We start from the raw sequence: 23,395 nt of genomic DNA on the forward strand, positions 1-23,395 counted from the left end.
CCAGATCTGAAGTAAATAGAAAATCTTTGGAAGCAGCTGAAACTCAATGTTGCTTAGCGACAGCCCCGAAACTTGAAAGATCTGGAGAAGATCTGTATGGAGGAGTGGGACAAAATCCCTGCGGCAGTGTGCGCAAACTTTGTCAAGAACTACAGGAAACGTCTGACCTCTGTAATTGCAAACAAAGGTTTCTGCACCAAATATTAAGTTTTGTTTTTCTAATTGTATCAAATAATTATTTCATGTAATAAAATGCAAATTAAGTATGTAAAAATTATACAATGTGATTTTCTGGATTTCTTTTTAGATTCTGTCTCTCACAGTTGAAGTGTACCTACGATAAAAATTACAGACCTCTCCATTCTTTGCCGATTTTGTACGTTTTCCCACCTACAGTGTATCAAATACTTTTCCCCCACTGTAAATATAATAAATAATGTAATATAATGTATAGATAAGAGACCCTTTAGCCCCACCTAAAGGTGAAAATACAGCCTTGGACTAGTGATGGGCACTGTGGCTCTGACTGGATCATTTGGCTCAGCTCAATATAAAGGGCTTTTTTGGATCACATGTAGGTAGGTGAAAAGTTGTTTTTCAAGGTTTTGATTTGAGTTGCTGACTGTAAAATGATGCTGTCTGGCTGCCAATGCAACCAAAACCCATTTAGTCACAGCCATTCCTAAAGTGAAAGTGGCTTTCAGTGGGGATCTAGCTCATGGCGCTGGTTCAAGTTGCCAATAAAAAAACTGTTCGGCCACTATGTGTCTATGTTTCTCTGAGAACTAGTCCACGGTAGTGATGGGTCAAAGTATGTTTTTCAATAAAACATTGCAGCTTTTCAGAGTAAAACAAATGGCTGCAGTAACTGAGCTGGAGCCAGATTCCTGTTTCCCCAATCTACAGTCAGGTTCCTTTTAAAAATACCTTTTAACATTGCACAGCCATCTTAAACAGACATGGGAGACGTGTAGTGGAACTTCAAGAGCCTCTCAAAAAGAAATAAATCATTCTATAAAGCATGAACGTCTGCATGTAAATGTCTAGGAATGTATTGAATTCCGTTACTACACTTGTCTTTTCTATACTGTTGTAGATGCTTACCAGCAAGACGGAGATTGATATTGTTTAAGTCACAAACCTTTTCTTAGTGCATACACGTTAACAATAGTGCAAAAATTCAATGTGCACAGACTTAGAACTGCAAAACAGTCATTGTGAATTGGCCGCAATTTTTGGTCAGATTATGGTTTCAATTCTTAGTTCGCATCACAACAACCGCAGGTGGGCTAACTGCAACATAGACCTAAATGGTCGGGTCAGCAATATGGACAAGAAAATATAGCCTTAAAATGGTGGCGTGAACCATCTCTCAAAGCAACTTTCCCTACTTCTACATATTACCAGTGATACGTATTAAAGATAGAAACAAATAGTAGATTTACCCTTTAATGTAGGTAAAAGATGCTTTATACATAATCATTTCCTACAATACAATTTCAGAGTCAAGATATCCTGGAAGTTACAACTTAAAGCGTTCATCCAACTTCAACTATCCCACCTGTATGCTCTCAGGAAAATTCTTATTAGATAATTTTTTAAACACATGTGTTTTACAGTCCGAGTAAGGACCGGCCATGAATCTCCTTACCCAAAGACAACAGCCTTATAGGCAGGGCTGTGCAGTCGGTAAGCCAAACCATCGACTCAGACTCTTCGATTTCCCTGGCTTCCGACTCCAAATCCACAGCACTGGTCACTACTGAGCATGTACATAAAGTGCTCCTCAGATTCAGATTCATCACCACTAAAAGCTTAAAGCCTTAGATCAGGATTAGCACAGATATTTATGACTTTTCAAAGCTTTTTATGCCACAATTCTGCTGCAAAAGCGTTGATGAATCGGGCCCATAATGTCTATGGCCAGCTTTCTTCACAGTATTTTTTTCTGTACACTTTTTAGAAGCAAAGCATTTTTTTTCCTCTGCTTTTTGTAAAACATACATTTTAAACCTGTTCCTGCTTTATGTGAAAAGATTTTATGAAAGAATAATAAGTTTATATATTCTGCGTTGCTGGATCCGACTCTTTGGATTGAGCTTTAGGGCTCATACACGTGTGAAAAAAAATGTTCCGATATCTGGACTGAAAAATCGGGCGAGTTTCATGCGAGGACAATGCTCTTTTTCACACCTAGCATCCGTATGCAATGCGTTTTTTTTTCTCTGCAACTGTTATTCTACAATCATTTACAAGACCATTTAGAGTTCTACGCTACAAAATGATAATGTATCCGTAAAAATCGTATGGCATACGGATGGTCGTATGCAGTCCTTTTTTTTCTTCTCCCACCCATTGACTTGCATTGGCGAGGCTCGCCCGAGATACGCAGCATGCTGCGATTTTTTTTTCAGTCCGATTTCAGCTGATAAAAAAAAAATAAATCACAGATGAGCTGTAACTCAGATTAACATTGATCAGAGTGCAATCCGATTTTTTATCGGATTGCAATAGTCCGTTTTTCTCTCAAATGAGTACGAGTCCTTATAGTGTGAAAAGTGCGTCACTAGGATAGGGTCCACTGGTAACAAGAGCTGAATTCTCCTGTGTCTTCCTTATTGATGCAAAATAAATAACACAAATGCAACATTTTCTAGATTTTTTTTTATTCACAAAATGTGTCAGTCTTTTAGAAATATCAAACAAGTGATTTATAGTATCTAAAAACATACATCCGAGACACAAACTATTTCCTCTCCAATAAGTCCTTTCTGCTAGATCTATAAATAAAACCTATAGGTTACATGGGTGTTAAAGAATATACACCACAGCAGTGCCACATATAGGGCCAAATTATTCAGGATAGGGGGTGGTAAATATAAAGAAACAGTTACTAAATACTGTTGGGGTTTGCTTTCTAAACCTTTTGTAATTGCAAGATCATATTGAGAAAGCAAATACAAAATCACAACTTTTCTGTTAGACACCAATTCAATGAAACCTTGCAGAGAATTAATATAAAAAATAACATGTTCTACATTTGACATATACAATATATACACTTATTATATGCACAGTTAAATTAGGGCTAAACGTGTTTAAACAACATTATAAATAACTTGCATCTAAATACTCTACACTCGGGGTGGCTTTCAAGGCTTCAGACAATGCTTACAAGTTCTGCTTCTGCTTTATGGGTCACCTGGCACAAAAGCACTCATTGATGATCACACAGGTCCGATTTAGGAGTGCAAACTGCTAACTGTTAGGAGCAAACAAGCCTTATTCAAGGGTAAACATCAGATTCAAAAGTAAGTGACCCCTTTAAGTTACAAATCGTACTGTTATAAACCACCGATTTTTGCCTTAAAAAATGGATTCCAGAGCAAGTTTGATGTATTTATACCAGTGGCTGCTAAGCATATGGTGCAGTGTCTACATTTTAACTTCAGTATTGTGTGCAAAGCAAGAAAACAAAGCAAACCTGAACTGTAAACCTGTGATCATCTAAGTAAATAATCTGCAACACACAAACCTTCAATAGCAATTACACATTGCAAACACCTGCCGGCCTGTATTTTTGGTTTAACAAGGCAAAGCATTTAATATATATTTAAAAAAAAAAAAAAAAAGACGACATTTCAGCAAATAGCAGAACTATAAAAGGAAACCGTTTCTGTGGATTGAGAATGTCAATACATTGTCTTCACAGGAATGAAACTAAGATGCTCACAAGTCTTACGAAATAATGCAGTTTTTGCCTTTGTGTCCCTTCTTCTTTTTGGATTTAGTGGTCCTTTGGCCAAAATGACTACTGGATAGTGCAGACGTGGGACTAGGCAAGTCATCTGTAAAATACTGATATCTTTGTGGTCGTGGCTGAGGAATAGGCTGTCCAAGAAAGTATCCCTCCTCTTCCGAGTCAGAGGAGGATGAGGAACAGGTTGAACACCAAGAGTCATCGTCTTCACCATAAAGACCAAAAAACTTATCCATGATTTGGCTTTGCAATCCATAGTCTGAAGCAGCATTTGTATACTGTCCAAATAGTTCACTGTTTTGAATGTACGCCTGAAGCTCTTGAGGGGATTTGTTCTGAAAGACTCTGTCATAATCCTCTGAAGTGTAACATCTAGGTTTCTCTCGTGCTGGTACTTTTTGGTCTGCTGCAAGATGAAGTGCATTTTCAGAGCGAGATTTCCTGCTTTTCCTACGCCGATGATGATGACGAGGCCTCTCATTGCGTTCCTCAAAATTATATACCCTTCTCCGACTTCTCTCACTCATCGGAGGCTGTCTGATTTCAACGCTGCTGTAATCTCCATTATCAATTACGTCATCTGAAAATTTGACTTGTGGTCTTGTTTGTGACTTTGACCTTCTCAGGGCAGACATTTGAACAGGTTTTTCTTCTGGAAGTGGCTTTTCCTGGCAAATTTCCAAGCTTAGACTTTTTAAAGATTCAGAACTCCTGTTCAGCATAGAAGAATTAAGAGTTCCCATGTTGCTCATTTTCTCACAATCCCTTGTGTCCAATTCTTGAAAATTTGGATAAGAGAAGTGTGAAGGGCGTGGTTTACCTTCTCCATCAATAGAAGCTCCTAGGGAAAAGAATATATTAGTCCAAAGTAATTACACTATATAAAATTTGCATGTTACCCTCTGTCCACAAAGTGAAATTTCTTTAAAGGGAACCTGTCAGCTGGCTTTTACACCCCCCAAAGTGATTACTTCCATCCCTTTACATTAAAAAACCGTGTCACCTTTGTCTTGCAATCAAATTATTATGCAAATGAGCTCACAAGTGCAAGGGTATAGCCTGCACTTATAGCTTTTCACCCACACTCCATCCTGCCAGTGACTGACAGGTCACTCTTCTCTGACCTGCTCCCCCAGGTGAAATTGCACGTAGGCAGGGTCATTCCCAAGGGAAGATGGATATGCAGTAACGTCCTGATGGCGTTGCAAAAGCCAGACTATTTATTTGTATAGGTGTTGCCCTCAGGAAAGATGGCGCCTGCGTGAGATCAGTCTCTGTGACCCGCTTCCATGCCTGAGATCTCGTACAAGCGCAATCATTCCCGGTGGCTGTGCATGTGCATATGGATGGCGCCTCTGGGAGTACATTACGAGACAGCGGAGACACGGATTTATCACAGTAAAGTATATGTAATTACTTCTATACCATTAGATTATGATGTTACTTTGGAGTCTAAAAACCTGCTGAACGGCTCTCTTTAACTGCACATAATCATGATCAAAGATATTTAAAAATAAATAAATCATAAAGCCATACAATCAAGATAAATTCATCTAAATGTTAATTAATTTAAAAGCCAAAATTGTCCAGTCACTTTCCTTGGAGAAAACTGCAATTACTTTCTGCTTTTTCTTAGTTTGTAGTTTATAGTGTACATATGCACTAGTAACATCATTGGATCCTGGATGCTCTTAACCAAAATGTAAACAAAATCTGTACACGTGAAATATAAAATGACATACCTGTTATATTGGACAATGCTAATGAATCCATCGAGTTGCATATGTTTTCCAGCTGTGGCTTCATATCATCAGACAAACATTCCAAGGAGTCTTTATACCATGGTATGTTGTCATGTTTGTTGTAACCAGATGTTCTATGATCCAAGTCCAACTCTTGTATCTTTCTGCTGCTTGCCGGCCCTGGGTGGCTCCCGTAAGCAGAGTCTCCAAGACCATCTTGTGATTGTGCCCAGTACATATCAGTCTGATACTTTTTACTTGCCAAGCTCTGATTGCGCCCACTTTGTTTCAAGTCACTGCAGATTTTTACATTTTCCGACATCCATTGTTCACCAGATCGATTATCTTCGACAGGCTGCTGGAAGAGTCCTTTCTCGCCAAACTTTATAAGTAATTGAGTCATGTAGTCGTCGTGCTCAGCCCATTCTTCATGATCCTCTGGAGTCTCCTGCTCATCTCTTCCTTTCCAAAAATCATTATTATCAAAACTGGCACCTTGCCTTGATAAGCTGAGGTCATCAATCTTACGAGAAAGGGTATCATCAGCGTTGCCAGACAGTCCAGGGAACTTGTAATTTAATGCTGGAGACAGCAAGAGTGATTGTCTACATTGATCTGCAGATCTGCTGCTCTTTCCCATTCTGACGCTTCTTCTCGACTCTCTAGACCTGGCAGATTGAAATGCCGAGTCAGAAGAATCAGAAGCATGGACATCTTCTCCCAAGCTACAGGTTTTAGAGCAATAGATTCGGCCCTTTTTTGGCAGAAAGGGGCATCCAAGTAAGGAAATTTTGCACTGTGCACAAGAAAAACAGCACTCTGTTGCATGCCAGTGCTGGCCATCATAGGTCATTTGGGCATGGTCAACACCTGGAAGATGAATATACAAATGCCGGTGAATATCATATTCTGCTCTTGTCCTAAACTAGTACTGAGAACAGCACGGTTAAGTTGTGGTTATATCCAAGTTACTTAAATAATAACTAATAAATCTGTGTCCTGTGCATTGGGTTCTACGCGCTTTAAAAAAAAAAAAAAAAAAAAAAAAAAGTACTAACCTAAAAAAAAAAAAAAAAAGTGTACTGAAAATAATTTGCATACTATTGTGTATTTCTTTTACAGTGTTTGGGTTTTGCTTCCTTAATTACAATTCTCTAAATCAGCGAAACTAAAGGGGATGCATTTGATGTATTTCAATCTAGTACGCCCTTTGAACTCCTCATCACGCATCACAATGCATTACAGTGAGATTCCAACAAAAGTTTCACAATACCTATATGTTCTCCACAGGATTCACAGTATTCGGCATAATGGGATTCAAAACAGCTACAGCAGAAGGGACGACCATCTTTCATGATATATCTCTGTCCTCCAAGCACTATTTCACACTCATAGCAACAAAAATGTTTCATATGCCAGTGACGCCCCTCAGCTTCGGTGCACTCATCAGCAAATATAATCTACAAAAACAGAATATATGAAGTAATTTCAGTAATTTATACTGGAACTTCCTCCTAATTGCTCCTATTTGAGTAAACTAAAAACAGTAATCAGACAGATCTAACACAAAAAAGGTCATATTTTTTGCGCTAAGTGTTCTATACCTCATCACACGCTGAGCATCTTGGTTTAAGTAGTTCAGCGTGGTGCCGGCCACAGTGTATTTTTCCATCTTGGTAGAAGTATATTAGATCGACCAGTAGCTCGTTACACGTGGAACATGCGAAACATGATGGGTGCCAGCATACCCCTGGACCAGCTCTCGAAACAAAAATTGCTATTTCACCTCCATTAATCTTCTCGCCGCACTAGAGAAAAAGAAAATAATTGTGTAAAAATACATTCAAAGAGTCTATACCATGCTGATAGAAAGTTGGCACATGTCATGCTGCTCACATTAAAAGGAAAAATACTACTTCTGACATAAAACTTACACAGGAATTTAAACACCCATTTAAAATCTAAAAGGGAGAAAAGTCTAATAATCCCTAACCATAAACGGATTCTAAACCAAGAAAAATACTGCTGATTTCAAGTAGATCTTTAAAGAACCACTTAAGCTGGTTTTCATTATTTGAATGTGGTTTTAATAAAGTTAGCCATCTGGCTACAATTTGACACTTCTCCCATGGAGAAAACACAAGTCTGCACAGGCACAAAAGATGTGCAAGTACACAAGCAGACTAGCTGGAGGCAATCCCTATATGAGCCTTGCTGCAGTGGAGAGATACTACTGTAGTGACATCACTGGAAGGCTCTTACAGATGTGCTGCCTGCAATCTGGTCAGAATATGACTAATATCATGGAGGGAAAATGCTGCACCAATTTTATATTGTTTTCTAATATTTTCTGCACTGCAAAAATAACAAAATGTGGGCTCTGGCAATTACCTGCTCACAGACAGCATGCATCACAACCCTTGATAAGATTTTAATATTGCCTCTCCCGAGGGCTTCCTTTTTACGCTGGGTACTGAACAAGATCAGTTCCTTCTTTTCTTCTTCACTTAATGACTGGCAATAACGTACCTATGGGAAGAAACCATTTGTTGTCAATACTTCACATTTGCAGCCTTGGAGATTATTTGACACTTGACTGACACATTCTATAGATGAGTAACCAAACTACTTGGCTCCTCAAGGAATACAACGATCCACATTGAAGAAATTGGCATGTGGCTATAAAATGGTAGAAATCAGAGCTAAACAAGTCATTCAATCTATTAACATTCTAGCATTTGAAGGGAAATAGGACTATAAAAAACTAAAATTTAACAGAATACACAACAATACTGTAACGCCTGAAGGAAGCTGCAATGCAACTTCCATATGTAAATTCTTTCAATATTGATTAGCCAAGAGTCATTAACTAAATCAAAGTCTTTTAAGCATTTTACAGCAAGGAAATGTAGAAAACTTTTGTAGTCTTACCTCATTATCATGTGGCGGGAGCTGATACAGTAGCTGCTTGATGCGATACTTCTCACCTGCACTGTTCACATAGGGGACTTTTTCTTCAGGCAAACAGGCAAAATATAACTGAACCTGCAGAGTAAACCAAAACAGTTTATACAGACCAACACAAAGAACAATATTGTTTAGAAGACATTAATATTAGTCACATACAATGGGCTTCTTTGTATTTCAGACGCATTAAAGACAAGGTAAAATGGAGGTGAATTGGCCAAGAAAAACAAACAATGCGACATTAGGATTGAGACAGCTTTAGGCTTATGTGATAATGAGCACCAGATGAGCCAACTCAGCACCAATAGACTGGCAGTTTGCACCCAGCTGCGGAATTGCTTTTCTGGAATGCAAGTTGCAGTGACTACTAGGGGGATACCATAAATTATACACATTTAATGCGGCTATTATACCCACCTCCTCTACCACTAGTCAACAAGTCCATAGAAATTCCAACATCTCTACCTACAATTACTTTGCATAACGTGAGAAGCCATCTAGAAAACAGCCTCCATAAACAGGTTTAATTTGCTTCTTGCATTTTACACATTGGTGAGACAAAAGAAGCTTTGTCAACTCCTGCTGGTAGGTTCATCCCAAGCCACAGCTTTCATTGCTTCCATCTGAGCTTTTTCCAGAGGACCTGAAGTCAACTTCACGGGAGGGGTCAAATCCAAACATGTTTTAGCCAGATGCCAGGTTCTACTCTAAAAAGGCAGTTTAACTACATCCTTTCCCAAATACTACGCCAGATAAGGCTTATGTGCTTTAAGTCAGGTCGTAACACTACTGGCCCATGAGCTTTTTCTTCATTTAGAAGTTTTGCTACTGTCTGGAATCACAAGTTCAAGAAGTAAATGCACCATAATATGGGAGAACAATATGGCTGAGCAGCAATGAGACACATTATAATATATAATAACGTACTCTTTAATGATAGATAGATCTATCTATGAGCATGTTAAATGTCTAATAAAGTAATAGTAAATATAGAAGAGACACATGTAATCCAACCATGCAAGGACAGCTATGTGCTCTTACCTGTTCAGGACGAAGGCCCGGGGGAACCCAAGTGTACTCCTCCATAGCACATCCAGAATCGTCATCTGATGTGGAGCTCCGCTGACACCCATAAGTGAGCTTGCAGACTTTCTGCTCCATCGCCATAGGCAGATATTAGAATCTTCTATTTCAGGATGTTTCAGTCATTAATTGCTCTAAGGAAGAAAATGAGACAAAAAGTCAACACATTGTTAAATTAAATCTAAAGAATGTCATGCTGAGATAATGTTTTACAGTGTATTTAGTTTAGAAGAAAATCTATATCCATGCAGTGATGTCAAGAGGCCAACTTTGAAATGAATACATGCCATTCAAGGCACCAAAAGCCAGTTCCTCAGATGTCACCTCTGAAGAGGGGACCTCCGTGGTCTGGAAAGTTCATTTGCAACATCAGCGAATCATTTTCTCACAGGTTCATGGGTGGGAAATTTTACAGGTCAGAGAACTAGGCTTTCATGGAAAAAGCAGAACAACATAAAGTTGTAATAAAATACATTTATTTAACCATTTATACAAATGTCCCCTGGCAGGTAATCGTGTATAATGCAGTTGTACATGGTTTATTGGCCAGCATGACATTACTTGAACTGTATCTTATACAAAGATGTTAATACAGGACATACTGGAATTTATCAGAGATTAGGATAAAATTGAGAGCAGGCCAACAAAGCAAGCTACAGTTTCTCCCTACAGGGATTATAACCTTTTGACCCTGGATTATACCGGAATGCTGTGCTGCTCTTTCCACTACTAACAATTAAACAAACAGGTGCAGTTCAACTATTCACACCAAGCAACTGTTCACAAGTCACTTCTGCACACCACTTGTAATGCTTACAATGCCACTAAGGTCTCTAACCCCCTATATCAATGGTCATCTTTAAGTGTGTGCCTAACATTTCAAGTACTAGACTTTTGGCATATAAAAAGGTCCAATGAAGGAAACTGCCTTTGTAACCCAGATTATCCTATCAATGCCAGTCATATCCAATATATAGTTACAGGTGGCATAAAAAAATACCATGCACAGAACTATAAGTAGCCACACTATATGGGGTTTATAACTACCAATTATTGGCATCTACTTTTATTACAGCAGAACCAGATTCGTTTCTTAGAACCACTAAAATTTGGGAATGTAAAAATCTCTAATACATTTGGCTACAGAATAAAAAAAACAAGGTTAAAATCATGAAGATTCATAAAGAAAAAAAAAGTGAAAGTCCTTATTGTGAACTTCCAGAACGCAATGACTCACAGTATAATTTACATTTGGAAACCGTGTAAACCTGCTTAAAACTATAAAGAATACAGAGTCACTGTATGGGTGGGATGGGAACCAAAGCAAAGAGTATGAACATTTTATTATATGAAAATATGTTGTTTTTTTTACTGAGCCAATTCAGATTTCTGGCGGATTCACCGGTGGAGACATCACCTTGGCAAAGGCAGTAAAGCTCAACTGTGTAATGTTCGCGGCCTCAGGAGCTGTTATAAAGAAGGTCTTATCCATAGGAAACATGATGGTCTAACCAGACTGAAATATTAGCATCTGCATACAGTACAGACCCTGTCACACACGTATAATGGCAGAGTTGTCTCCACAGCTGCTCTTGCAGGTCAAGGCTTTCGCGCAGACATCTTAAAGACTACACCGCACATTCATGATGCAATAGGCATATTCAAATTATTCTCCAGATGAGTAGAAAAACATTGGAAAGTTTGGTAGTTTAACGGCATATTTTTATTTTAGGTTTTCTCTACAGCTATGGGATGTCAAAAAAATATTTAAAATTTAGATAATTCACAGTAAAGGGGGTTTAGTCATTCTACATTGAACAAGCTAAATCATCTCCAAAGCAGATATTAGTAAAGTATGCTGAAAAAGATCATACATACTGTGCTTTTCACACATTACTGGATGGGGTGGAAAAGCGGAATATGTTAAACTAATTAATTTTGTGGGTAGTTATCCATAAAGTAGTAGAATTGTATTATTCTCTCTACTGGATGTGGTAATATTCAGTTATTCTGTCACAAATTAAATGGAGTTGAACTGAGTTGTGGAATATTTGCAAATACCATTGTAAAATACTAGGACAATTCATTTTTGTTAGTTAAAAAACAACAACAAAAAAAACACCCTGGAAATCCCAGAATGCCCCATTTATGACAGGCGGACTCACTTTCTATCACAGTGAATTATCTAATAAAAATTCAATAATCTCACACAAAGCTCCACAGACAAGAAAATGACCCTACAGGACTGGCTGTGAATTGAAAACTTTACAGGAACCCCATACACTGAGTAATTGTTGAGCAGGGTTGGGGGTGCTCAAGCAGGCATACAAGTGAATGCTTTTACAGTTGTATGTGTTCTTCAAAGGAAGTGGTAGACTGCTGGACATGTCAGAAGCAGGCAGCATGTACAAACCAGCACAGCAGCTGTAAAAACTAATCCTGATATAAGGCTATTTTAAGTCAAAAACTGCAAAGAATAAATAATCTGCTTTAAGTGTATGCCAGCATTTTCTGAATACCAGTAACACCACTAGGGGTTAATCCGCCACCTTTACTGAGATGTTGGGGATGATATTAAAGTTTCCAGTAGGGTGGGAAGCAGTGCCTTAATTTGTAACCACTGGGCCCCCAATGCATAATCTTCAGCAGGGCCCCCAGCCAACTTTAATAGTACTGGTCTCCTCATATTGGTAACTGAAACCTCTCGGGGGCCCCCCCCCTTGGCTCCAGGGCCCCAATGCAATGGCAACCCACTATAGTTAAGCCCCTAGTGGGAAGGGATAGATCAAGTTGGCACATACTACCAAGACATCAAGAATCACAAAATAGTGGAGCTTGTTGATATACTATGAAGATGCCTATAATCCTGACAATATCAGAATATGAAGACCCTGACTAATATTTCAGACAACTGGGTTCTTCTTATTAGCCAGAATGACAGTATGGAAAGCCATTTGTACCAGTTGTTAGCACTACCCTCGGCAAGTATTTCAGTTCATGTGAAAACTTGTGATGCTTTACCAAGTGATGGAAAAAAAAGCATGATGAGCCTATGCTATACATTTCCATTACATTGACCCCCTTTCTCTCTCCATCCACCGCAAAACAGAATTTTTACCTTTTTTAGAGACAGATGTCCGAAACAGAAGGATGTGAAGGACAAACCATATAAAAGGCCAATATAAGCCAATGCTATTGTCCCACACCCCCATTTACTGATGAATCTTTAATTCACATTGAGGCCAGTCACCATTAAGTTGTATAATAAAAGATTAGTACTCTAATAACTTGTAGTAAATCATCCACTTCAAAAGGGTGAGCGGCGATCAAGAAGTCCTGACGCTAGGGAAGAGGAGGGGCAACACACAGATTGATTTAGAACTAAAACAAGTAGTTAAGCTAGTAACAATAAAACTGTTAGTAGCCATCATTCCCTGTTTTTGGGATTCCCTGTTTTTGTCCTGTCATGACCTTTGGGAAACAGAAGCAGACTAGCCAATGTACTCGGATATTTACATCTCACACTGTCACCTGCTGAACTGCACAACACTCTATTGTCTTTTATATTAAGGGACCCATTGAAACAGATTTCCAGGAAGAGGGCACCCACAAATTAAAACGTTACATAAGGTTTATGGTACAAACAAAAAATGTATGGGAAAAATCTATACCACATATACATGACTGAGGAAATCTGATAGCATAAACACACATCTTTATGGATCAATCAATTGCTGGGTCTTCAACACTCACCAGCTAGGCTGAACCTTTCGAAATATTCTTTTGTGTGGCCAGATTAAACAGGGGCATGTATCAGGAAGCCCAGCATTCCCATGAATACACTGCTGAAATTTAAAGCGCAGCCAGACCACCTGCAGATCAGACAGGCCAGCTGACAACAAACGTGCACATGCTACATACAAATGCAACGTTTGTTCCATAAAAGGGATCAAATGTGGGGCCATCTTGTATGTCATCTAGAACTGAGGAACTTGAGCAGACCTGACCCCTCTTTGCCTACAGCTTCATGGTTCAGCCATCAACATCCAATTAACCTCACTTACATAAAGCCATGAGATTAAGTGTCTGAGCTCCAGGTAGCATGAAAAAAATAACTACAGTGCCATGAAAACAGGTTTGTAATCTGCAGGCCACAGGATAATACAAAATACTCAGCTATCAGTTCCAATGATTTACTGCCACATATTAAATATTGTAACAAAAAATAAAATCATCAAAAACATGGGTTAACAAAAAAATATGTACTAAAAAGCATATAATGAATAAGCAAACTATTAAAAAATACCTATAGCGATGCCATTGGACATTACCTCTTCAGTGGTTAGGTAGCAGAATTGTTCCAGTGATTTATAGGACACCCAACAAATCCTTTGGAGAAGTTTCAAAAGGCACCTATACATACAACTTGATGTGACTTTCCATTCTGAGTGTTTGAGCACTGCAAGTCATACCCTACCTGTACTTAAAAGGGCCAGCCCCTTTACTTATTCATGCAGTCACCAGCCCAACCCCCCCCATTCATCCCTTTGATTACCCAAAATTCCAACAACACAGAATCAGACCGTCACCAGCAATCCCAGCTTCCTTTACTTAAGGCCCATACATAAGAACTTTGCCCACTCCCAGTATATCAAAAGCAAAAAAAGAAAAAACCTTACAGTGCCTGCTCTGGGGATCACCCCAGGTGGCTCTCTGCAAACAGACATGCATGAGAGCGTAGTTTTCCTGCTGCCCAATGTGGACACTGCACAGTATGTACAACTAATTAGGTGCAGGCAGCCAAGTTTTGCCATTAACATCAGTTTCAGGGCTGATTGCGATCGGTGTCATTTATAGTTTTAAATCTACAATTCCCACTTACCCTCCATAAAGAAATAAAAACTAATCACTTAAGAGGATTTGTTCAACAATAGCTGTCCACAAAGTGTGGCAACTCAAGCAATAGATTTAGTTTTTAACCAATTTAATCCATTTACACACAGTTACCTCTGACACTTCAACCTCCAGCAAAACACACTGAAGCATTGAGAGGAAGATGTATACAATGCAATCTGGAATTTGTGTAACCTTGAGGACTGAATCTCATGGTTTTAGGCACATTCACACATTTGGCCCGCAACACCAGAAACACCACCCCTATGTGGGGCCCATTACACTGTATGGAGGACTGTGTGGGGCCCATTACACTGTATGGAGGACTGCGTGGGGCCCATTACACTGTATGGAGGACTGCGTGGGGCCCATTACACTGTATAGAGGACTGCGTGGGGCCCATTACACTGTATAGAGGACTGCGTGGGGCCCATTACACTGTATAGAGGACTGCGTGGGGCCCATTACACTGTATAGAGGACTGCGTGGGGCCCATTACACTGTATAGAGGACTGCGTGGGGCCCATTACACTGTATAGAGGACTGCGTGGGGCCCATTACACTGTATAGAGGACTGCGTGGGGCCCATTACACTGTATAGAGGACTGCGTGGGGCCCATTACACTGTATAGAGGACTGCGTGGGGCCCATTACACTGTATAGAGGACTGCGTGGGGCCCATTACACTGTATAGAGGACTGCGTGGGGCCCATTACACTGTATAGAGGACTGCGTGGGGCCCATTACACTGTATAGAGGACTGCGTGGGGCCCATTACACTGTATAGAGGACTGCGTGGGGCCCATTACACTGTATAGAGGACTGCGTGGGGCCCATTACACAGTATGGAGGACTGTGTGGGGCCCATTACACAGTATGGAGGACTGTGTGGGGCCCATTACACTGTATAGAGGACTGCGTGGGGCCCATTACACTGTATAGAGGACTGCGTGGGGCCCATTACACTGTATAGAGGACTGCGTGGGGCCCATTACACTGTATAGAGGACTGCGTGGGGCCCATTACACTGTATAGAGGACTGCGTGGGGCCCATTACACAGTATAGAGGACTGCGTGGGGCCCATTACACTGTATAGAGGACTGCGTGGGGCCCATTACACTGTATAGAGGACTGCGTGGGGCCCATTACACTGTATAGAGGACTGCGTGGGGCCCATTACACTGTATAGAGGACTGCGTGGGGCCCATTACACAGTATGGAGGACTGTGTGGGGCCCATTACACTGTATGGAGGACTGTGTGGGGCCCATTACACTGTATGGAGGACTGTGTGGGGCCCATTATTCTGTATGGAGGACTATAAGGGGCCCATTATTCTGTAAGAACTATGTGGGGCCCATTACACTGTATGGAGGACTGTGTGGGGCCCATTACACTGTATGGAGGACTGTGTGGGGCCCATTACACTGTATGGAGGACTATGTGGGGCCCATTATTCTGTATGGAGGACTATGTGGGGCCCATTATTCTGTATGGAGGACTATGTGGGGCCCATTATTCTGTATGGAGGACTACGTGGGGCCCATTATTCTGTATGGAGGACTACGTGGGGCCATTATTCTGTATGGAGGACTATGTGGGGCCCATTATTCTGTATGGAGGACTATGTGGGGCCCATTATACTGTATGGGGGACTACGTGGGGCCATTATTCTGTATGGGGGACTACGTGGGGCCATTATTCTGTATGGGGGACTACGTGGGGCCATTATACTGTATGGAGGACTACGTGGGGCCATTATACTGTATGGAGGACTGTGTGGGGCACATTATACTGTATGGAGGACTGTGTGGGGCACATTATACTGTATGGAGGACTGTGTGGGGCACATTATACTGTATACTGGTAGGCCTGCGACTTTGTCCAAGTTTTTCATTTTGGCCCTCTGTGTGTTTGAGTTAAGCATCCCTAGTCTAGAGGAAAGAAGGTTTCATCATAATCACAGACGCAGACTCTTTACCGTAAGAGCAGTGAGACTATGGAACGCTCTGCCATATGATGCTGTAATGGTTGATTCACTACTAAAATTCAAGAAGGGCCTGGATGCCTTTCTTGAAAAATATTTTATTACAGGCTATAGGTACAAGATTCTGTGATGGGGTGTTGTCCCCCCCCCGCCGATCAGCTGTTATTGGTGTCTAGCGCCACCAGCCAGAAGTGCTCACTTGCCGAGCTGTTCCACTTACTTGTAGCGGCCAAGGCTTGGTACTGCACATCCTCCTCCTATTCAAATCAAAAGGAGGTGGATGTGTAGTACCCTGTGGTGGCCACAAGTAGACGGAACAGATTGGCAAGTGAGCCCTTTCGGCTGGCGGCCACCGACACCGATAACAGCTGATCAGCTCTGGCCAATGTAAAAGTAGTGGACAACCTCTTTAAGGGTTTGTCTGGCTTTAGGCTACTAGTCTGCAGTCACCAGGTGACTGCAAACTTGTGAATCCTCACAACATGCGCACTGCACGCTGGGATGATTTTCTGGGGCCGGGAGCAGGCGGTCATGTGGTCGCAAGTAAGCGATTTACATACTTCCGGTCACATTCCGACTAGACATGCCCAGCCTCGATTAATACACTTGCATTGAGCGAGGCTGCGCAAGTCTAGTTGGCACATGACCGCATGTAGGCAAATTGTATACCTACGGTCACGCACCCGCTGCTCCCAGCACCTACACTGAAGAATAGAGTGACTGAAGACTTGTAGTCTACGGCCATAAAACACCTTTAATACTACTATGCTTTAGCATTACTTTACAGTGAAGTGAGTAATTTAACCTGATCAGGAGTTGTTTGTACCAGAATTTAGTGAAATTTTAAACTTGGAATTAAATTATAAAGTATATTTTTAGTGCGTCATCTGCTTTACAAGTATGCCTAAATCTGATACACAAAATGGGGAAGAATAGAACAAGCTCCGCGTCTCATGGATCAGAGACACGGACCCGTTTTTAAAATGTGTGTATGTAGGAATGATACTATGGGTCAGTGTGCTGTCCAAGGGAAAAAAAAAGCAAACGGACAGAACTAAGACAGAAATATGAACATAGCCAAACAATGATCTTCCGTTGTAGGAATTGCGGCCAAATTAATGTAGTTCATGTCCAGATGAGTATGCATGCATGCAAGCACAAAACTCAGTAATTAGCACTATTACAAACATCAACAATTTATTGTACTAGTACCAGTCAAGGTAAACTGATAGTGGTAGCTTTTTCATAATTTCAAGACAAAAATGTAGACAATTTTTTTTTTTTTTTTTTTTTTCCTTACATAGGTGTTCTATATTTTTTTATGACCATAACACATACCCATTATAATCCATGGATCTTTTCAAGTGGCTTTTTGTGGCCAAAGTGTTCACAAAAAAAAAAGATTAAAGATTAGACACAGGCCTGTTTGATACGAGTCCTGGATTAAAATTACACATACAAATCTACTGATACGTGAAAAATCACTGACTGCACATAGTGCCATCAGTTTGAAATCTGTTTAAAATATTGAAATGGATAGGAGAAGTTTGCAATTTATTTATTTTTATATGAGCAAATCATTGATGAAACACTGGTGATAGAAACTGACACATTGTTTCGTCAATGATGAAAAGCAGATGCAAACTACTCATGAAAATCGGTCCAGTTTCTTTACAAGAAAAATCACTGACGTCTAAGGGTGATTTCACACTGCGTTCAGGTACCCGTTCAGTGGTCCTGGGGTAGTAGACTGCATCTGAGTGTCCATTTACAGCATACACGTGAGTGCGCACATTCGCTCTGTCGGCACCATTATAGTCTATAACTCCGTCGGCACTAGAATACAGCTTTGTGGAGGGTTCGGAGGTAAGCCCCGACGGAGCTACTGAATGGGTGCATGAATGCAGTGTGGAAGCAACATGAGTCCTAAGGTACATTTCTACCAAGCAATTGATTTTGCATGTGCAATCCACAAAATATAAACCACAATACCCTGGTACTCGCTGGGACAAGATATGATTAGAAATAATGAAATAAAACCCCATGTATCTTAGTAAAACCAGATGATGAGCTAATATTACCCTCACAGCCTCGAGTTTACACCAGCTGACAGAAGGGGGCAATATATAGGAATGTTCCCCCAATGGCTGAAGAGACAGTATACAACTATATCATTTTTCTAAAGTAACTAGTGTTTGTTGCCTAATACTTTGCACACAGAGAAGAATTGCCCGGAATGAACCCAGTAAGTAGTTGTGTAGACCAGATACGATTAGAGGCATTACTCTATATAAAAGGTTAGGTAACATGAAGAAAAGACCCAGCTGATTTGATCATAGTCCATTGTAATTCTTGAGATATCTCCACTCGCTGTGAGCAGTGATTGTCATCTGTCTCAAATGCATGGTTATTGTCAATGGTCAGAGATCGCCATTGTCCATCATTTGGACAGTTCATTGTCTTCATTATGTTTAGCAGTCTGCCTTTGTCTCCGAAATAAGATTGTGAGAGCCGTGAAAGCAATGGTGGAAGACTAATCTTTCAAGGATTGATTGTTTCAAAATTAAAAAGTTAAGTAAACTTGTAGGAAACTGCAGCACTCACAGGAACAGTGCAGAAAATACTGATATACTGTGCTATGTCTAGTGCAGAACGCGAAGATTTCCACTGCTGGTAAAGAAGAAATGAGAACTAAAATGGCCCTATGTTTAAAATGTCAGGATATGCTGAAGTCCTATCTTTTTTGTTCTTCATACCCTCTCCGTGTTTCCTGGACTGTTCTGCCGTTCAGCGTGTCGATGCTTCCTGTGTTCTGTGATATACAACTACAGAGCACCTGCCAGGCAGCTTTATATACAGATGTGAGTCATTGCTGTGAGCGCATTTACATGCCACTGCTGCATTTTATCCTAATGTACATCAGTTCTCTTCTAGATCACCATCTTGTTCTATTAACAGCAGGCGGGGAAACAATTTGGAACGAGTGATTTCTATAAAAGAAAATCTATTACGTAAACAGAATAATGTTTTCATCACTAACAAATGGATGGAAAGCATTTTACACCTGTAATTACGATAAGAATTTTCTCGTTTAGGATGAATGGCCGCATTATGTCTAGGATGGTCTATGATTAGCGATATAGAGAATGTTTACTTTCCTGGCCAGCCATGAAGGGGAATGATTGAGTGCCATTCCTTCTGCAGACTTCCTGGACTGGCTTTTCTGGACATAAGTCAACAACACAGAAGGACTCTGCTGGTGGTTTCTAGCATCCAATAATTTACAGTGCTCAGCCTTGTAAAATCAAATGCGGCTTCAGTAATCCAGGCAAAAAAACACATCACAAAACACTTCGCACCACTGAAGCTGTAAGGAACGGACAACATGCATATGTATGTTGTTTTATGGGAACAGGGATTATTTAGGCATTTCCTATAATAACCCTATTCACGGAGGTCTATGTATCTTACACCGGAACCGTTAAAAGGTTAATAGAATACTAATCATGTATGCATTACAAGCTCCCATATTTACCTATGGTAAAGGTCTCACAAATAAACCAATAAAACTACAAAAAAGTGACATGCAAACCTCGAGCTTTAGTCATAACATTGATGTACCAGTGTATGCGTGTTTACAAAGCTGTAACATCACAACAGTCTACGATATTCAGAACTTTCAATGGAGCTGTCAAAAACTGATAAACATCTGGCAAAGAGACTGCTTTTTGGGCATTCATTTGCCATATAGAGACCTATATAGGTAGCATATATTGTTTGCTACCAAGATATACGCAAGATGAATGTTCCAAATGTAATTTCAAACATATTTCAACAAGATTTTAAAAATGTAATGTAAAAAAGTTAAACATACACAAGAGTAAGAAGGATACTCTTGCCGCTGATTGGGCACTTGGCTCACGTGACATAAGCTCACGTGAGTCCCAAGAACGCAAGTGCAGACACCGCTGGAACGGCGCCACCACCCCACATGAGTATACGTGTTTTTATTTTAATGGGAAAACACTCAGATTGAGAAGGGGTTGTTCTAGCAGTGGGCAACCCCTTTAAATTCTAGCCAGAAAGGTTACAATAGGTGCACTATACACATTGTACTAAAGTGAGCGGAAACCAAAAATATGCTCTCTTGGGTGGAATTAAACAATGTACGATCGTTTAAGCCAAATTGACGACGTCCTGTAATTTTTGGTAATGAAGTTGGCCATATTTTACATTTTCAGACGATATGTAAATGATCGTTCTTTGAAAGAGCTTTCATTTTTCTATTATGTTACTTCTGGAGTTAACACATATGGCTGCTTCAAACAACTGTAACAGCCAATATCAATTTAAATGGGCATGGCTTAATGCCACCATACACATCAGGTAGCGGTCATTGGACGAACAATAGTGGAACTTCTATTTCTTAGGCTGTGTGCCCACGTAGCGTTTTTCAAGAGTTTATGCTGCGGAATTTCCGCAGCGGAAACGCTTGTAAAACGCTAGGTAATCCGCACCCCATGGTCCCCAAAGGGATTCCGCATGTTCTATGCACATGCTGCGGATTTTTCCGCAGCGTTTATGCAACGTACAAAAATCCGCAGCATATCATATTTTGCGGAAGTGCAGCGGAACTCCCGCCATTGACTTGCATTGAGACGCACAGAAACCGCGACTGTACATTTTTACAAGCGGCTTCTATGCGTCTCTATGTGTGGATGGTACCCAGTTCTGGAGGAGAGGAGACTCTCATCCAGACCTGGGTACCATTGTACCTGTAAAAAAATAATAAAATAACAAATAAAGTTTATACTCACCTGTCCGGCGTCTTCTCTCTGAATGCCAGCAGCGCTGAAGGACCTTCGGTGACGTCACAGTCATGTGACCGCAGGCCCTTCACCGCTCTGTCTCGCGATATGCCGGCAGCCGGGAACCAGCCAGGAAGCAGCGCTGCTGCACACACCGGGGCCTCGGGGGTGAGTATAGCTTTATTTGTTTTAATTTTTACGGTTCACACTGTATAAATCCATGCTGTTTGCATGGATATATACAGTGTGACCTAGTTGTCAAGCACTTTCCAAGTGATGCTATCGCCTGGAAAGTGCTTGTCAATCTGCATGCGGAAACGCATGTGAACCCGCATGTATTCTGCAGGAAAAACGCATGCACAATCTGCATGCGTTTTTTTCTGCCAGGGAGATGCAGAAATGCTGCAGAAATTTTCTGCTTCATTTCTGCATCGTGGGCACATAGCCTTATAACAGCTGCTGTCAGACTCATTTGGCAGCGGATTATCTCCATAGAGAAAAAGATAGCCAAATTCAAAAGGAAGGATACATCCTTCCTTCCCCAACATTATCTGTCAGGCAGTTAGGAAGTACCCCATATTAGCGGGTGTTGCCAACTGTAGTCTAATGTGTATTGGGGTCTTTTGTTACTAAACATAGTTCAAAACAAACCAACTTAAGTAATGTGTTTGACTTACTCAGTCAAGGTGGCTAAAGACCAATTTTTCCACACTTGCTACTACCCAAGAAGCCATCTACCTCCATTACAGGTTAAATCACATCTATGCAAATCTTAGGACATTATTTAAATGCGTATGAACATATCCAAGAGTGGAGCATTCCATAAATCTATTTTATATCAACCTTATAATGGTCAACACTGTTGCATTTGGGAATATTCTTTGGCCAAGCAACTTTATATGTTCTTCTACAGATGGAATGTCCTGGGAAAAGTACAATTACAATGCAAATACCTCTGTGTGGAGGTAAGTAAAGGGGTGGAGGGCGTCCGTGCATTTCAGGTCAACACTTCACCCTACTTTACTGTAATTGTTCATGGGTGGAATGCAGAGCAGGTTCTTGTAACATTGTTCAAGTAGGACATGTATTGGCAGTGTTTCATTGTACAGACACTTTTATGGACCCACTGGGTTAAATGATGGAGGAGAATGGAAGCAAACATACGTGGGTTTCCATTTGCACTATTATTTCTAGTTTGTGAGGTAAACATACACAAGGCCATCTTTACAAACAACCAATAGGTCAACCAACAATGCTGCACACCTGGTGTTTATCTACATCTAAACCTGCTTCTGCTAGCCTCAATGGCAGATTTTACAATGCCCAGTACCAATTCTTCAAAAAGTCAGAGGGCTGTAAAGAATTCTGCATTGGCCTTCATTAAATTTATTGGAAGCTTGCACAACAATGACAATCTATGACGTCTGAATATGAAGAGGATACTGTCGATCATGGCAGAATTCACCTGCAAAATCTTTATTGAAGTCACACAAACTTATCAAAATGTAATCCAAGATGGCAGATCTTAAGAACCTTTAGATTAATACATTGAGCTAGTTATTATGGGAATTATTCATGAGGATGTCATGAAACCGGTCTTATCAGTTCATGTTGAACATAAAACACCTTAGCGCAATGAGGATACTACAAAGCAAATACTTAATGAAAACCTTTGAAGTAAGGAGTGGGTTCTACAAGGAAATTGTGTCACAGTTCTCCCCTTTCATTTGCTTGTTGCCGGAATAACCATTACCATAGAGGTCTATTCTTGATGTGGACAGACAAAGGTTTAACCACAGACCAGACAGTGTTCATTACAATGACTTGGACTAAGAACACCTCCCAGGAATGATGCTCAGAAGGAAGGAAAGAGCATATAAGAGACTTTTAGACTGGTGACTAATAGTGCTAGTCTACCACAGTGCTGTACCCTAAACAAACCCAGGTATCACATCATCCTTATACAGAGCATACCAAACATGTCTAAATATGCAGAATATAAACAGAGGATTCAAATGCAAAATTAGTAAAAACACAGTACATGAGTGGATGTCTTCATGTATTCAAAGATCAAAAAAAGGCTACTACTGGCCCAACATCTCTAACAGTATGGGGCTGAACAAAATTACTTAAAGTACTCCGCAGTGTCGGAAAG

At 40.4% G+C, this 23,395-nt stretch overlaps 1 protein-coding gene across 2 annotated transcripts in view; it reads right to left on the reverse strand.

The window, feature by feature from the left end:
* Positions 1 to 2,708: 2,708 nt before the first annotated feature.
* The window catches only part of PRICKLE1 (prickle planar cell polarity protein 1), a 91,022-nt gene continuing 70,335 nt past the window's right edge, over positions 2,709 to 23,395 (reverse strand). For both annotated transcript variants that reach the window (XM_073652027.1, XM_073652028.1), the window contains exons 2-8: positions 9,511 to 9,686; positions 8,434 to 8,547; positions 7,894 to 8,031; positions 7,107 to 7,310; positions 6,776 to 6,962; positions 5,503 to 6,372; positions 2,709 to 4,601 (exon numbers count right to left, since the gene is read on the reverse strand). In XM_073652027.1, the coding sequence (XP_073508128.1) occupies positions 3,739 to 4,601; positions 5,503 to 6,372; positions 6,776 to 6,962; positions 7,107 to 7,310; positions 7,894 to 8,031; positions 8,434 to 8,547; positions 9,511 to 9,636 (2,502 nt within the window). In that variant the 5' untranslated portion in view covers positions 9,637 to 9,686 and the 3' untranslated portion in view covers positions 2,709 to 3,738. The remainder of the gene's footprint in view (positions 4,602 to 5,502; positions 6,373 to 6,775; positions 6,963 to 7,106; positions 7,311 to 7,893; positions 8,032 to 8,433; positions 8,548 to 9,510; positions 9,687 to 23,395) is intronic.

Source organism: Phyllobates terribilis, unplaced genomic scaffold (assembly GCF_046119375.1).
Source record: "Phyllobates terribilis strain yellow unplaced genomic scaffold, ASM4611937v1 Scaffold_11__3_contigs__length_659146591, whole genome shotgun sequence".
Taxonomy (NCBI): Eukaryota; Metazoa; Chordata; class Amphibia; order Anura; family Dendrobatidae; genus Phyllobates; species Phyllobates terribilis.